This window comes from Drosophila eugracilis, unplaced genomic scaffold, assembly GCF_018153835.1.
Source record: "Drosophila eugracilis isolate 14026-0451.02 unplaced genomic scaffold, ASM1815383v1 contig_2155, whole genome shotgun sequence".
Classification (NCBI taxonomy): Eukaryota; Metazoa; Arthropoda; class Insecta; order Diptera; family Drosophilidae; genus Drosophila; species Drosophila eugracilis.
In genome coordinates, this window is record NW_024573039.1 from 966,964 (window position 1) to 984,279 (window position 17,316).

The 17,316-nt window shown below is 36.3% G+C and overlaps 1 protein-coding gene across 5 annotated transcripts in view; it reads left to right on the forward strand.

Moving 5' to 3' along the window:
• Positions 1-17,316, forward strand: part of LOC108110134 (protein sprint) — a 74,759-nt gene that overhangs the window by 22,400 nt on the left and 35,043 nt on the right. For 3 of the 5 annotated variants that reach the window (XM_017219040.2, XM_017219041.2, XM_041818375.1), the window contains 2 exons: positions 10,591-11,374; positions 14,584-15,043. In XM_017219040.2, coding sequence (XP_017074529.1) covers positions 10,596-11,374; positions 14,584-15,043 — 1,239 coding nt within the window. In that variant the 5' untranslated portion in view covers positions 10,591-10,595. Of the gene's footprint in view, positions 1-1,594; positions 1,603-9,793; positions 9,796-10,590; positions 11,375-14,583; positions 15,044-17,316 lie in introns of those variants that run through there. The other 2 variants (XM_017219042.2, XM_017219043.2) reach the window with 2 other exon arrangements.

Sequence of the window (17,316 nt, forward strand, 5' to 3'; positions counted from 1 at the left end):
TGTATCTTCAAGTTTCGAATGCTTATTTTTCCGAATGATTTTTCCAAGATTTTTGCTTGTTTGCTCGATCGTATTTCTTTCAAATGGCGTTTTATGCTCGCCTGTCAAAATGATTCAACAAGTCGAAGGCGTAAAAATAACAACTCGTAAAAACAAAACGAAAACCAACTTAATTCGATGTAAAACACTTAGAAAACAACGCGATGCCCAGCCATGCCATGCCACGCCACCGACTATCAAAATATTGTAATAAAAACAAAAAATGTTTTTATAATCTCTAGTGGCGGGAAAAAACAACAAGAAAAATAAAAGAGAGAAAATATATAAAATGAATATCTTTCTAGAGCACATATAGCTAACGGGGGGCTGCCAGTGACTTGACCCAAAGACAGCGATCTTATAGATATCAACAAAGCCAAGAACCCCGCAATGAATTTTCTTCGATCGTTTATGCTAATTTCTAATTTCCATTTCATTTTGTGTTTTTTTTTTATGTTTTCTTTTGTTGTTCTTTTGGGGGGTGGGGGGGGGTTTAGTATGCAAATAGAATTGCGTTTGCTATTCAAATCGAAAAACGCGAAAGTGTCAATTTTGTGGAGTTTTCGTGTCGTCATAAATCAAACTTTCGTGTGAGTGAGTTCGGTGATTGCAAAATGCTTAACCAATTCATCGATCTTTCAGTTTGACTTCTTTTTAAGATGACACATTTCGCTGGCTTTTTTTATGTGTAATTTCCGCATTTCAGTTTGAAGATCCGTGGGTTGAATGACGATCGATCAATTGATCGTTTTTGAGCATGATTTTCTCGTTTTTTTTGAGGACTAATTTGAAAGATGTGCGTGCTTTGGCATGATCATTGGCTAACGAGCTGAGATTGGCTAATATTGTGTTTAATTATAAGGAATTATCTGATAATTATAATCACTTTTGTGTTAGTAATGTCTAATATAGCGGAGTTTGGATCATATTTTAGGCATAACATCTTTTAAACGAATGTTTACTTAATCTTAAGTTACAAAACTATCTAAAAGAAGACGTAGATTAAACATATTTGTGATATTATAGTAACACTAACACTATAAACTGATTCATATCTTAGTAAGTTTAGCTCTTTTTTCCAATAAATCTATATCTATGTATCTATAAAGAAACTTCCCATAAAATCCCCTTTCACAGTTTATAAACTTTCCTTAAGTATTTCCAATTGATTTCCAGAATGTTTACAACTCTGGCAAATGAATCGTCGTTAACCATTCGACATTTCGATATTCGTTAAGTGATCTTTATGGATTATGACCGATGGTCTGTCTGTCCATATTTCTCTTTAATTAGAGCCTCACACGCCCAGTTCTAGCTTTCTAGATTCTCAATTCTAGATTTTCGATCCGATCCCTTGGTCTTTTCATTCTCTTCCATTTAGCAGAATCGTAGGGCAGTGTCCCGTCTCTTCAATTAGAGCTTAAGAACTATATAGTGACGTCAGCTGACTGGCTGGAAGATCTCCGATCGGGCAAAATAATATAATTCGACCCCTTTTACTTGGGCTACATGTTAATTTCCCCAATGGACAGCAACAGCGACAGCGGCAGCAGCAGCAGCAACGTCGCTGCTTTCATTATGCTTTCTGTCGGATTTTTATGGCTTTTTTCGAGGGAAGGTGTTTGGGTTTTGATAGGCAGTTTGTAACGTTGGTTGGGTGAGATTTTTTTTTTATATGGAAATATTTCTATTAAATTATCTTATTGGTTTTATTAATTGTTTTTATTAAAGTGATATTTCATATGATCTTTAAAATTATCTGATCATTACTATGCTTTTAATATCACTTTAAGGTTGGCAGTAGGGTATTTAGTCTCAGAGCAAAGTTATCTTTTATTCTTTCGTTTCTTTCTTTTTGTTTCTTCTTTTTTTTTTCTTAAATTATCTGCATTTTTTGCCGGGGCCGCTGTGAAGTTACCGTTGTTATATCTTCTTATCTCTTTTTCTTTTTATTTTTCTTATTTTTATTTATATTTTTTCAGACTGGCAATGGCATACACTTGCGTTTCACGAGGGCGCAGTGTAAAAGTTGCTCAGCTGGTTTTTTTTTTTCGTAAAAAAAAACTGCTTTTGTGTTGTTGCTGCTGCTGCAGTTGTTGCACTTTCATATTTTTGTATGCAGTTTGTTGTAACTGTTTTGTATTGTTGTTGTTTTTGTTGTTCGTCTATTGTATGGTCAAGTTTTGCAACTACAAACCGTAAGATACAAATGGAGCAACATCATCGGTTAACATCAACGACGACAGCAGCAGCAGCTCCAAAAAGTAGTTTAGTTGCAGACAAAGAAAATTAGATTAATTAATCGTATTAGCTATGCTTCGATTATTAACCCAAATTGCAAGGTGGCTTAAAGGTTAGTTTATGGGGGAAAAATAGAGCATTAAATTGCTAAGTGTTGAGGAATAAATCGATTTTTTTAAAAGAATAAATTGGAAAAGAATAAAGTTAAAATATTAAATTAAACTAATCTATAATTTGAATCACATTTTGGCAGAGGAGAACTCTTAAATTAAACTTAAAAATTAACAGACTTTTGAAATTTCCAACTAATTTGTTAGGAAAAACTTTTCCAATACCTATCGAACTGCATTTTCTTTCCGTGTGTGCATTTCTCGGCTGCTCCATATCATAAATATTTCAACGCGTCTATTGGCAGCGCGTGTTAGTTTTTTCTTTTTTAGCGGCGCCTTTCACCAAAAGCAAAAAAAGCAAAGAGAAGAAAAAAAAAAACCAAGCATCCAACATCTTGGGCAAACCAAGCAAATTAAGTTTGCCGGGGTATCTGATAGATACAAATTGTGTAAGCGGCGAATTTCGTTTCCTTTTCAACTGCGTGAGGCAACCCATTAGTCACTGGGTTAGCTTTTCTCACTCACAAAAACTAAATACAAAACAGAAACAAAAATACTATCTCGCTGATAAATGAGAGTTCAATGTGTTATGATGGCTTTTTTGGGGGGGGATAAAGAAAAACCTCGTTTTATTAGAGAAAACATATGTTTACGATTTTAAGTTGTAAGATAAGTTAGTGGCTTTTTGTTGCTGGATTTATGTTACTTATCTTAAAGTATTAAAATATTGTTTATAAAGCTTAAATTAGTTATAAAGAAAATCGAAACAAAGCTTAGTACTTGGGACTAACTTCAGTTTAAAGTTTGAAACAGAAATGTAACTTTTTCATGGGAAATAACATGGTTTGTGGGCTTCTTCTAAGGAAAAACAAGTTGGAAAGTCTAGAAAAGAAGCTAGAAGTTTGAAATATGAGTTAAAAAACTTTCTTATAACATTAAAGCATCACTTATTGCTATCCATATCAAGTCAATAGCCTTACAAACTATCAAAGCTAAACCGCAGACACCCTTTAAGAGCCTAACAAACTTACCCAGGAGATTATGTCATAGCTACCAATCCTCAAATCAAGTGGATAAAGTCAAGAAAAAAATGTATAGACATATAAAATATGAGTTAAAAAACTGACTTAGGACTTCACTAATTCCCTGATCAAGTCAGTTTTCTTACAAACTTCCAAATCCTAGCCAAAGATTCTCTTAAAAACCGTGCCAATCCTCAAATCAAGTGGAAAAGTACAGAAAATAAGCTGGAAATATAAAACATGATTTAAAAAACTGTTAAATAATAATAATAAACGTCACTAAATCTTTAACTCTATCAACTGAACTAACAATCAATAATCAAGAATATATATCAAACTGCCTTACAAATACACCTTTCGAGAGAGCCCACTAAACACACCCACTCTATATGTATCTCACAGATAGCTCGCCTCATTTGCATTATAACCATTACAAGCCAAGACACTTAAAGTTCGAAACGCCCACCAAATCGAAATGCATCTCCCACATTTATCAGATATTTGGAAAACGACGGACGATACACCAAATGAAAATTCATTGATGCCGCCTAAGATTTTTTCAAATGTTTTCTTTTTTTTCTTTTTTAAGTTCACAAATCACACAAATTGCTGTTGGGCAGAAAAGTGTGAAATTTTCATTCAAGCAGAGACCGAAGACCAAAGCGAAACAAATTAAAAATTCATAAAAACCTCGAATGAAAAACGAAAATAAAATTAAAGAAAATTTCCAAACACCAAGCACAAATTATAGGGAAATGAAGGGAAAACATTGAAATAAACGAAACTTGCATTTACATAATTTATGGACTTCTGTCGTTTACTATATATATATATATATATATATATATAGTCTTGTATATATATGTATTTATTTAGATAACATTGTCAAGTTGTTTGTGTTATTTGTTATTGTTTTTGTTGCTAGTTGGTGTTGCTAGTTGTTGTTGTTGATTCTTAAGCTGTAAATGCCACAACGTCTGGCATTCCACAGCTCATTTTGGGGGACACGATGTGGGCGTGGATATGTTGTAGGTGGATGGCTAAGGCCTTGAGCTCCATTGAGTTGGAGGGAATATCTAGATATGTATATATATATATGTATTGATATATATATAGTAAAGTAGAGTGGAATAGGTCTTAGAGAGGGAAACCTCAATGACCAGCGTCGGCTGTCGAAATCAATTTGGCTAATGTTGTCGCCCATGAAGTGACGGAAACACATATGGCTGTGTTCCGATTTGCAGACTTTTTGGGGGATTTCAATGAGTTGAAAATGGTAGAAATTTAAGGTTAACTAGATGGCTAGAAAAAGTAAGGATTTTTATATAAAAAAGTTGAGTTTTTGAGCTGTTTAAGTTAATTAGTTAGTAAGAAATGAAAGAAGGAAAGATTTAAGAGAGGTTAAGCAAGTTGTGTTGGGTTAATGTAGTACAAAAATCTTCTGGAATATTACAATATATCAGGGGTGCTCAACTTCTATGCCCTGAGAGCAAAATTGTTTTTGTAAATCCTCTCTGCATATGAACTTGCTCTGCCATAAGCTCTGAGCATTCTCGGCGCTATTCCACCAACAATTTTTCGTTATCCTCTTTCCGCCTCATTCCTTTGATAACTGTTCTTTTTTCTTCCTCGATCATCCTCGGACACTTGCACTGGAATTCATTTCTTATAACTTCTGTTTCCACTTTGGAGTTTATTTCGCAGTGAGAATGGGGGATGATTTTGCCTAGCAAAAAAGAAGCTTTTCTTTCTCTCAGTGCACAGCTGTAAACCAACACAAAAACGTCACTAAATATGTGCAGGCTTTCTTGTATTTTTGTTAGTAAATGCTCTGCCGTAAGAAGAATTTGAGCACTCCTGTTACATATTTTTATTTAATTTAATTTTTAAACCCTTAACACCAAACCAAAGTCTCAAATTCGAACAAAAACCTCTACAAATCCCTGTTTTAGGACCTTAAAACCCTTTTTTTTAACCAACTTTTAATTTAAATCAAAAAATCTTAACCTAAATTACATTTAAAACCTTCCACCATTAATAAAGCACTTAAGAAAATCTAAAAATCTTGAAATATTGAAAACGGGAACTAAGACCTTCTCCACCTCCGTTAACCAAAGTCAAACCATCAAAGAGCTCAAAGCCCGGCACGCAGCAAACGCATTCATTGCAATGCGAAATCAATTACACTAAAACCAGAGATGGGGGAAAAAAGGGATGGGATGGGATGGGATGGTATGGTGTGGAAAGGAAAATACCCACCATTTCCCAGTTCCGCATTTCTACATTTACCTCCCTCCCTTACCCCACCCTGACTGTGGCAACACGTCGCGCACGTGCCGAGCGTACTGCCGATAATTTGTAGTAACAAGGCAGACAAAAAGCAAGAAAGCAACCACCGGGGGCAAAGATCTCACCCTGTGTTCCGGTGGCCAAAAAGAATGAACCTAAAACCCAAAACCCTGAAAAAACCCAAAACCCATAGCCAAAACCCACTAAACTTAAACCACAGCAATGGGAGCAACAGCCATTCACGAGGGAAAAATTGAAAAATTGAAAAATGGGAAAATTACTAAACACAAAAGCGCGGAACGTGTTTTCGGAACTGCCCACCCAAAAAAAACACACACACACACACTCGAATATATATGGGAAATAAATATAAAAAATAATAATTTTTAGAGTTTTCAAAAGGGGGGCGTGGTAGGGAGGAGAGGGACCAAGCTCCAAGTTTATTGCATTCCACTTACGGAATCCCCAGAGTTTTTGGGGGGGGCATTTCGATGTTGCTCGTTGGTTGTTGTTGGTTTTTGTTTGTTGGGAAAGAGAGATAAGCACTCATTCATTATTCACTCACTCCCTCACTCCCTCACTCACTCCCTCACTCACTCCCTCCCTCACTACCTCACTCACTCACACGCTTATGAATCACATTCATGGTTTGGTTTTAATTGCATTCCAGCTGATAGATGCACTTAGGGAACAACATTTATTACGCAATTATGCTTGACTCACAAGGCAAGACAATGATGATTAAGATTTGTCAATATGAAAGAGGATGTAGTATGTAAAATGCTTAAAATATAAGAGTGACTATGACTTAGTCAAATAGAAACGAATTTTAAGGAATTTTTCTTCTTTTTAAACTAATTTTCCAAAATTTTTGTAGATTTTCCATTTTTGAAACAGATTTTTAACTTATTTATGGAGGTTTTCTTAAGGATTTCTCAATTCTTAAACTGATTTTTGGGTTATTTTTTGTGGGTTCTAAGGATTTTTCATTTTTTAAACCAATTTTTAGTTTTGATTGAGATTTCAGTGCATTTTTGGGTATTTTTATTAACAAAATTTAAGAATTTAGCTTTTCTAGCGTTAATTCTCATTAAGAAAAGGTTAATTTGTGTTTAAATATAACACATTTTTAGGAATCATATATATTTAACAGATTTTAAGGACTTTATCTTTGCTTAAACCAATTCAGAACTTGGTACTCAGTGATTTTCTGAAAACTAAACTTAAGGGTTTACCTTTTACTTACTTTCTCTTTAAAAACAAATCTAAAATGATTTCTGCTAAAAAGTACATAAACAGTTTTCTGCTTCTATTTAAGCCTTAAAAAACTTCTTAAAAATCCATAAAATTAAAAGTTCTTTAAGCTTTTTTAAGAACCTTCTCCTAACCACCAAAGGAAATCATAAAATTCATTTAGTTTCCTCTTTATGCCAACTCCCTATGGCACCGCCTGCTTTATCGCTCCAAATATGTCGCTTTTGGCCTTGAAATCGATCACTATCCACTCTCCATACAATGGCCAAAACGGTGGCAGGCCATAAAAAAAAAAAAAAAAAAATGGCAAATGGCAAACGGCAGGCACAGCTTTTGTCAAGCTTGGCCTGGCAGCCAACCCAAATCGTGGCCAATGATTCCAACTTGGGTGCCGTGCCCTCTTGCTTTATAGAATATATATAGAGATATATATAGCTATAGATATAGATATATATATATTGTTGAAAACTGCTCAACTAGCCCAAGTTTGGTTGACAATTTGTTGACAATTGCGTTTCGCACTTTGCATAGTAATCAGAAATGCCAGCAGAGACTTGGCAAAGAGACGGCTAGCATAGTTCATAAAAAAAAAGAAGCAATGTTTGCGAATGAGAATTCCCTTTCTCTTCCTCAAAACTTGCAAACTTGGAAAACCGAGACTCCAAGGCTAGACAATTTATGTTAAAATATTTTTACAAGGAAATACAGAAATGAATCAGAATCGGAATCAGAATTGGAATCACATATAATATATGGCATATCATCTTTCGTGCGGATTCATTTCAAATGAAAAACAAAAACACTGAATGGGTAATCGAATAGCTCGAGGAATATGTTGAACACGAAACGCGCTTGTCTATTACCGCCATTATAAATACTGTAATTTGTTGTCATTGCTGGCTCGTCAACTGATTCAGTTGGGTAATTGCAAAATGTTGACTATATACGAGTATATATAGATATATACCTACTATAACACATCTCCCTTTGTGTGCTTTGTAGAGACAGCTAAATGCATTCTGCATTCGAAATCCAACCAGAGCACGACTGTATCGAAGCGAAATCGTGAAAGTTCCAAATGCGGAAAAGTGCAGGGAAAATGGGAATTTGTTTTGGAGGTGCAGCCAGGGAAAACGGTGCCAGACAACAAAAAAAACAAAGTCATCATTGATGGCAGTATTCCGAAACACTTAACATTCAAAAGACGAGGTTTATGAGTTGAAATTCATGGGAAAAGTGGGTGGAAATGGGTTAAACTTTACATTTTGAGGTTTTAGAATTGAAAACATGAAGTTTTGTGATTGCAAAATGTGGCTGTTATCAGTTTCTGGAGGAGTAGTTGAGGTTAGAGAGGTCTAACTGTCATGAAAAGCCAATTGATAGATCAAATTATGGATAAACTTAATCGGTTTTCTATAAATCTCTCATTTATCTGAACTTATGGGCCAAAAACAGATTTGTTTTGATTTCAGAAACAAGTCAATGGCTTGGCTTTCTTGGGGGAAGCTTTAGCAGTTAGCAGCAAAGAGACTTTATATTAGATATAAGTTCTATATAGTCTTTGATCTTAGCTAATTGGTACTTAATAATCTTCATTTCTAACTCATCTTGTAAGTTTTTAAATCAAAGTTCTCTTTAAAAAGAAACCTAAAATAAATCATAACCAAACCCTTAAGACATTTTCTAAGAACATTCTTCACAAAAATTTAAAAAATTCCCACCAAAACCATTTAACCAAGCAACAGGAAATGACTAAATACATTTCAAAGAAAACAAACCAAACATTTAGTGGCTAGCTATAGCTATATATATCCTTGATCAGTGAATCTTTTGATGAATCTTTCAAGAAATATTCAAAGCCAAGCCAAATCTTTGCCGTTTGCCGTTTCATTTAAGCGATAAAACGGAAACAGCGACAAATCTTCAAGAATTTGACAATATTTGCTTAAACGCATGACGAAAGATACAGATACTATATAGTATAAAGCCCATATACTATATACAGATTGTACATACTCCATTCCAATGTGAATGTGAACTCAGGCCGAACACAGAGAATAAATAAATTAAGAACTTACTCGAGCACGACGGCGGAGGAAAAACGAAACCCACTTTTGGCTTTGCTTTGGTTCTGGATTTCTGCCGCGTTCTTCTTGCGTTTTTTCTTTAGTTTTCTTTTTGTTTTCTTTTTGTTTTCTTTTTGTTTTCTTTTTGTTTTTTTTTGTTTCTTTTTTTTGCTTATTAATATTACTTTTTTTTTGTTCTGTTTCAATTTCTTTTGATGTCAAAACAAAGCCAGCAAATGTTTGGAATTGCTTATCGCCGCCGCAAACTGTTGTTTACAATTTCCTCTCTAATGGGAATGGCCATTCCTATAGCCATTTTTATTTCCATTTTCATTTCCATTTCCATTGCCACAAATATGAGCAGCGGTCACCTTTTGCCTACCTTTTCCAAGTACTTTTTTTCTTTTTTTTTCTTTAATATTATTTGTGGGAAAAGCCCTCACTTATGCCCTGAAATGCTTAAAAATATTTTCTTTCAACAAAATGAAATGGATACGTGCTCGCGGAAAACTCTAACTGTGCGGTGTGCTGACACTCTGGAATTATTGTTAAAAGTTCAGAAAAAACCATAAAATTCTAGTCGAATGATGAATGCTCTAAGGGAAGAGGGAGAGCTAGGAACTTGTAGAATTATTATTTAAGAAAAATATTGATGGGGGGATATAGTATTAGGGGAAAAAAGAGATATCTTCTTTAATTTAGAAACTAACTAATGATTACTTAGAAAAACTAAGAAAATTATTTGTAAAAAAAATCATTAAAAAGTAGAAAGATGTGTTTAGTTAGTATATCAACCTAAAAAATAAACAAATATTTGTTATTTTATTTTAAAAGTTATAGAAAAATATTAAGATCAGTTTGATTTAACAAGATCAAGGCTATAACTTAGACAAAATATAACACTTTTAGCCTTAAATTAAGGGAAATAAATATTGAAAATTGAAATTTTTCAACTTTTCTCTTTAAAAAAAACTCTAAAAGTAAGAAAATTCATAAACTTAGCTGAAAGCTATTTTTAAGTGCATTTTCTTTAACTTTTAAGCTTTATATTTCCGTTTTATATTGCCCAAAATAAGATCCTCATCCCCTCTATACAAACCCCTCTCCCATTTTGAGTGTCCAAGTCAATCAACCCCCTGCGAGGGAGGGCACTTAAAAAATGTCTCTGACTACCATTTGGCTGGCAGGTGTTGCCCTGTTTTTTACTGCAGTTACATAATATCACCAGCAGACTTGACATTTTTTTTATTAGTAATAACATTTTGAAAGCCACAGCCTGGCCGTTCATGTTCTGAGTGGCTCATCGGATGTGCGGCTATATGCTTATGCTTATATCCGATATTCGATATACGATATGCCATGTGGCATATGAATAGAGTGGGGAAAAGGGGGAGTGAGGATGCCTTCACCTCTGGTATTTAATGTCGAAATCAATAAAAAAGATTGACACATATGTGAGGGCGGGCGGGCAGACTTCATTTATGAGTGTGTGTGGCATGTTGGTAGCATCAATTTTCCATTTTTTCCCCCCACCCAACCAGAAGTATCTAAATTAAAGTGACTTTCCAGCCAAGATGTCACACGAAACAGCAGCAGTGTCAGTAACAGGAGTTCCAGGATCAATGTCCTGTGCCGAGAATGCCTCGAAAGTGGAGGTCATTGTGTATACCACCAAATCGGATAAGACTCTTAAACAGAATATGAATGCCAAGGATGATACGTTGAGGAAGCGTACTTCCTTGATCATAGTGCCACAGCAGGTGCACGACATCGAGGTGGATGAGAAGGAGACCAAAATGGATCAGACCAAGGCCAGAGAGAATTCGAATCGAAATTCTACGGCCAGCATGGATAGCTGTGTCTCCGATACGACCAGCCAGAGTAATCAGTCGAGCAGCCCCTCCACTAGCAGCGGCAGTAGCAGTGGCTCTGAGGATGCCCATGCTGCCTATCAGGATCTACAGAATGGCAATGCTGTCCAAGATCATCTACATTCAGCATCGCCAGTGCCACGTTGTCATTCAGCCAGCTCATCATCATCAACATCATCATCATCCACCGCCTCGGAGTCCACTTCGTGCTCCAGTTCAGCGGATTATTCACTGCGCGAGCAGCTCAAGAACTTTGCCAATCGAAATGCCGAGGAACAGTTGAGATCCTCGGCGGGAGGTGGTGGTGGTCTGGTAGAGCCATCTGCTCGCCTGATCAAGGGCATGAGTCTACCGATCCAGGGTGATCATCAGCAGTCCTCGGTGTCGACGGCTCTCTGTGATTCCCTGCTAAGTCCCCAGGAGGTTCCCCTGGGAAGACGTTACGCCGAGGTGGCACAGTTTAAAGGTCATCCCAAGGCAAGGTGAGTTAGTAGCTAAGTAACTATCTATGATTTCAGCTTATCTACTATGAATTTTCCTGTGTTTTTCTTTACCATTTCCTTAAACCAAACCATCTGTCAAATACTTCCTTAAAATCCCTTTCAATATTCCGCTGAGGGGTGCCACAAAAAAAAAAAGATGACCTAGTCTCTGGCCCTGGACTGGCACTCACTCACTTCGATGACATCCTTCAGGTTATCTAACCGCATACAGTCGCTCCTTTAGTATCCAATTCCCTACAGCATGTGGATCTCCATTGTTCGCCGAGTGCTCAGCTAAACGATGTCAACTGGCTGCTCGAGTCAAGTGCCAGCCCGCTCGCCCGCCTGACTGGGAGTTCCAATCCCAATGGCAATCTTCTAACCCATTCACCCTCCCTCCCCTTAAAACCCATTCCTCATCTAGCTTAGCTGCACCATGCATAATACACAACTTAATTAGTATTACTACTTTATGGCACTCTCGACGATGTTTGCCCTCCTACTCCCTCCCTCAACTTGACTCCTTTCTCTGGTCTCGACTTGAAGTTTAGACTGGGGAAAAATCTAATAATGGAGCATTCCACACACGCACTGCCATTGCCACATTACCATATCAAAAACGGTTGGGTTATGCCGAGCCCGTGGGGCACAGACATGGGGGCATGACTCCACACTACGCCTTTCCTACTACTCCAAGTACTTCTTTTTGGTTTCTCTTCTATTTTGGCCAAAAACAGAAATGCATTGCCATGGCACTGGGAGAAAAGTGCGGCAGGAAATTTGTGATTTATGAAATGGAAAATGTAAAAAGATTTAAATTCATAAAAGCTAATCTTGTTCTTGGTTTTAGTTGATATTTTGTTTCTACAAAAAGCTTAATTTGTAGTTGATTTTTTCTTTAATATTATTTTAATTTAAATTAAATTTACAAATATTTTATTTAGGTAAAATAATATATATTTTTTGTAGCTTATTTAAGTGCTAGAATTTAATTTTAAAAATATTTTTTATTGAAAAGAAAACAAGCTTATAAATACCTGCAGTTTAAAGTGATTTTAGCTAAGCCTTTCTTGATTTTTTATTTACTTTTAAGACACTTTTTTGGCCTATATTATATTATTAAACCATCATTAAGTTTATAAAAGGTATTTTTTAAGAATTAACTAACTTTAGATGAGCTCAGAACATAGCATTATAAGATCTAAAAGGTTATAAGATTTGTAAATCTATAATTTATTAATCTATAAATTGCCAGAAATTATTATTTAAACCAATTTTCTATCTTTATAAAACCCAACAAACATTCTCTTAAAACAAATCCCAATCCCAAGCTGCATTTTCCAGTGCAAATTTGAACTTTGAACATGCTACATGAACTCTGCCACTGCATTTTCCAACTTCTCGCACTCGATGTGTCAGCCTGAGCTGAGGTAAGCTGAGCTGTCAACTGACGAGAAGGAAAACCCAGTACTCCGTCGAAAGCATCGACAACTATGTTGAACTTTTTGAAAGCTGTCACAACTAATTTGCATTTTTACCCCCCCTCGTACGGAACCTCCTTTCTAACCCTAAAACAGGATCACAGCAACTCCAAAACCAAACCGCATCTAGCAGCCCGCAGCATCCTTGGAAAATGCCATATCCTGCACCTCTGTTTCGTACATATGCTTACTTTTTGTTTTATTTTCCACACACACGCGCTTTGATTTCCCTTTTTAAGGACAAAGAGTAAATATTCATGGGACTCTTTGAAGAGGATGGAAAACTTTTTGACAGTTTTTTGAGGGCCAACTGTGATTGCCGCCCAGCAAAAGGGGTTTTCACTGGCAACCGAGGAGAACTTCCGATTGAACTTTTCACATTTCTGTTGGGCAATAATTGAGTTAGCTAGGCGGCTGATTGTGAATGAAGAAGATTTGAAGATGAAAGGGAAAATTGCAAATACTTGCAGTGCATTAAAGCTGCCTTAAAGATTTCCCAACACCACTGACCACCCTTCGATCACAAAATTATGACCAAAGTTGACCTTCAGAATGGCCAAAACATTTAAGGTTCTTGGCCACAGGACAACGTTTACATGGCCCCCTCCCAAACCCACTTTGCCACTTAATCTTAATTGCCATGAGTGGGCGCTTTTCCATTGCCATTTTCCAAGGCCGACTCCTATTTCCCGGTTTCGCCTAGCCAGCTGTCATTTTGCTGTTTTGTTTATCGCTCGGCCCTTGTTTGTTCTACAAATCCCCATAAATTTCTAGCTTGTTTTTCTTGGTTTTCCTTTGCTGTTAGCCGCGTCCTTGAACCGCCTGCCCCCCCCGTCAAAGTTCTCCCTAAGCCGCCTAATTCTTTCAGAGTGTTTTTATTATCCACCCAACCAGCCAGTCAGCCAGTCAGTCAGCCACCCAACCAAGTCAAACAACCCCACACAGAGTGCGAGGTTGACATCCTGTTTGTTTCGTGTTAATTTGACATGATTATGTCAGAGAGTGTTTGACAACTTTTCATATGTCGGCATTTTCCTTCTTGTTTATGACAAGAGGTGCTGCTTTTCCTTCCAAGGAGCTGATGATCCATCAACAGGGCCAACAGGGCCTGTCCTGCGGTTGGTTGTGAAGGTCCTTGGAGTTCAACTTAAAGACGGAAGCCACATGCCAGCACTCTATATTTTCTTTAGCTTTTCTGTTTTCTCGCTTTTTTTTTCGTTTTTTTTCTCTTTGCCTTTCTTTTGCTATTCTCTAGCCATTCATTAATAACATTTGTGCCCTATCGTGGAAATATTGTTAAAATGGCGTAAAATTGCCCGCTTTGAGGCGTCATGATGAGGCGTCATGAGTCCTGCGTCCTTCAGCCTTCAACTTCCTTCCTTGTCTTGCATTTTGGCCACTTTTGGCAAGGGGAATTGAGGGAAAAAAATGTGTCGCAAATTAACCTTTTGACAGCTGACTGAGGGTAGAGCGTTGACAAATGGGCTTTGGGTTGGGAAATATCTTTAAGGCAGCTGAAAGGCGAAGAAGGAGGGAAGGCTTTTTAGGTAGTAAAACTGCCTTTTAAGAACTTTCTTTAAGAAGAAGTTTAAATTTAAATATTTTTATAAGATTAAGTATTAAATAAGTTAATAATAAAAATATCCCAAACTTGTTTCTAAGAGCTTAGATATTTTTCCAGAATTATTTATAATTTTCCCTACTAATAAACTTTCTTTTCATTTTCAGACAAAGTGAACCTCTACCCTCTGCCGTAGCCACTTCCTCATCCTTGGAGGCCTCCTCCTTGGATGCTGGCACCACCACCACCACCAACACTACCACCACCAATAACAACAACAACATCAACAACAATCACAATGGCCAACAGTCACAAAAATCTCAGCAACAGGCTGCCAGTCTCAGTGCCATCAGCAGCAAACTGAATGTCCTGGCCCAGTCAAATCTCAACAACAATAACAACAACAACAACAATACGACTTCCACAACCTCAATGACATCTGCCACAAATCGAACTGATCCGAATCAGAATCAAAATCAGAATATAGATAGTCGTAGGAGCAGCAGTCTAGATCCAGATGGAGATGTGGATGATGTGGTGGATGCAGCCCATGGCGGCGCCTTCGAAGATGACATGCAGGCCCTGCTGCCCAAGTGCTCACGACGCTCCCGGGATGAGCTAAGTCAGGTGAGGTTTTTGTTATGAGGGAAATGTTAGAAATTAATAGATGAGAAGATCTCTCGAAGATTGCTCCGTTAGAAAGTATAGTTCCTGAGAAAGAAAGTCGAAACCAGCAAGTTTTCTTCCCAGAACCGCATTCATCTCTCTCTCATTTCAATCTCGACTCCTTGGGGTTTCCCTTTCATGTAATTTGCCACCGTTCATTGAGTAATTTACTCGTCTTGCAACTCCTTGGAGAGCCAACTGAAATTTGTCGCCTTCGTTGCCGCATGTGGCATAGCCAAGTGGCAATTACGTGTGTGCTCGTCTTTCTTTCATTCATTCATAATTTGCTACGTGTTGCCTTGCCGTGATGGGCCAATGGTAATGGCTCTCAGCTTCTCTCACAAATAATAATAATAATAATAATAATAATGATAATTCTGTGTTGGGTTCATAAAATGATGAAATCAAATGAAAATCGGAAAAAAAAGGGGAATAAAAATTACAATACACGTCGTCGGCCATTTCCCTTGCATTTTCCTCATTATTGTGAGCTGGTCGTGCGTGGCTTTTCCCAGCGATTTCTTCATTAATAACTGAAAGTCCTTTTGTGTGTGTGCGTATAACCTCTCTCCCCCCTCTGTCTTGTCCTTTGTGGCAAATGGTTTGTAATTTCCTTTTCAGAGAGGCGATGGCAGTGGCAGTGGCAGTCAGACGTTGCCGTGGGGCTGAAAAGAGTTTGACAAGTCAATTTGTTAGTTAATTTGATATGCGTTGCTATGCCACATCAACATCAACATCAACATCAACAGCAGCAGCAGCATACAATTTCCGAATGCCAGAAAGTCAGTCATGCCTACTAATTGTCTAATAATTTATCGACTAAATTTAAACGTTGGCCATATTGCTAAATTCCAATTAGAAAGCCTTCCATCCTTGCCAATATGCAAGCTAGCTAGCTAGCTGACTCTCAAAAGTAGGCAATCAAATTGTTGTTGCCAACTCACTGAATTTCATGGTCGAAATGGGGCGTGGCAACCACAATTGAGATGACCAAAAAGTCTGGGGCGTGGCCCTATCAGACATGTGTGTGCGCTCACATTTTAATTTGTGGCCTCTACATCCTGTTGCACTTCCAGGCATTGGATGTTGCACTGGGGGAAAATTCGTTGTTTTTAGTTGATTTTTTTTTATCGGGTTTGTTTGCTTTTTGTGGTATTTTAAAATCATTTTTAGAAATTCTCTCTTTGCTAAAAGTAAACCAGAACAGCAAAACTATCAATATCGATATTGTTTTCTGGCGTTTCAAATGATTATCGATATATTATCAAGTTTAGATTTTTCTCTTATTCTTGAACTAAAATAGTATAACAAAATTATAGAAATGTATGTTGTTCCTGGGAGTTTAAAATACAACTATCGATTGTTTTGTTTCTTATAGATACTTTACTCATCGATAATATCGATTGTTTTGCAAAAGTAGTTTGAATCAACTTCTAATCTATAAATTCAAAAAGTATAGCAAGCCTTTTAATATTGATGTTGTCTTCTGAAACTAAATCGGTAGTCAGTTTTTTATAGATATTACTAAAGTCATCGATATTATCGATTGTTTAGCAGCATTAGCTTAAATTGACTTTCAAACTTAAAAATAAATATTAAATTCAGATATTTTCTCTAGTAAAACTATCAATATATATATATATATATATCGATATTAGAGATCGCTATTATCGATTGTTTAGCAGCAAAAGCTTAAATTTACTTTCATACTAAAACAGTAAATATGAAATTGAAAAATTTGTTATAGTAATACTATATATATTCATATATATATCGATATTAGAGATCGATAATATCGATTGTTTATCAGCAAAAGCTTAAATTGACTTTCATACTCAACAGTAAATATTAAATTGAAACATTTTTTACAATAAAAGTGTTAAAATTCATATATAATCGATATTAGATATCGATAATATCAATTTTTTTTAGCAGCAATAGCTTAAATTGACCTTTAATCAACTAATCAAATAATATTAAATTTAAATTTCTTTATTTTTAAAATAAAAAAGTTTATCAAAAATATCGAAATTCATAAAAATACATCGATATATCTTTTAGATATCGATAAAATCGATTACATAGCAGCAATAGCTTAAATTGAATTCCAAACCAATCAACTTATTGATATACCTAGGATATTTATAGGCTTAAAAGACAGATTTCTCTTAGTGCAAAATTTTCCCCCCTCTGTGGCTTTTCTTCCCCGTACAGCTTGGTGGCAACCAGCATCT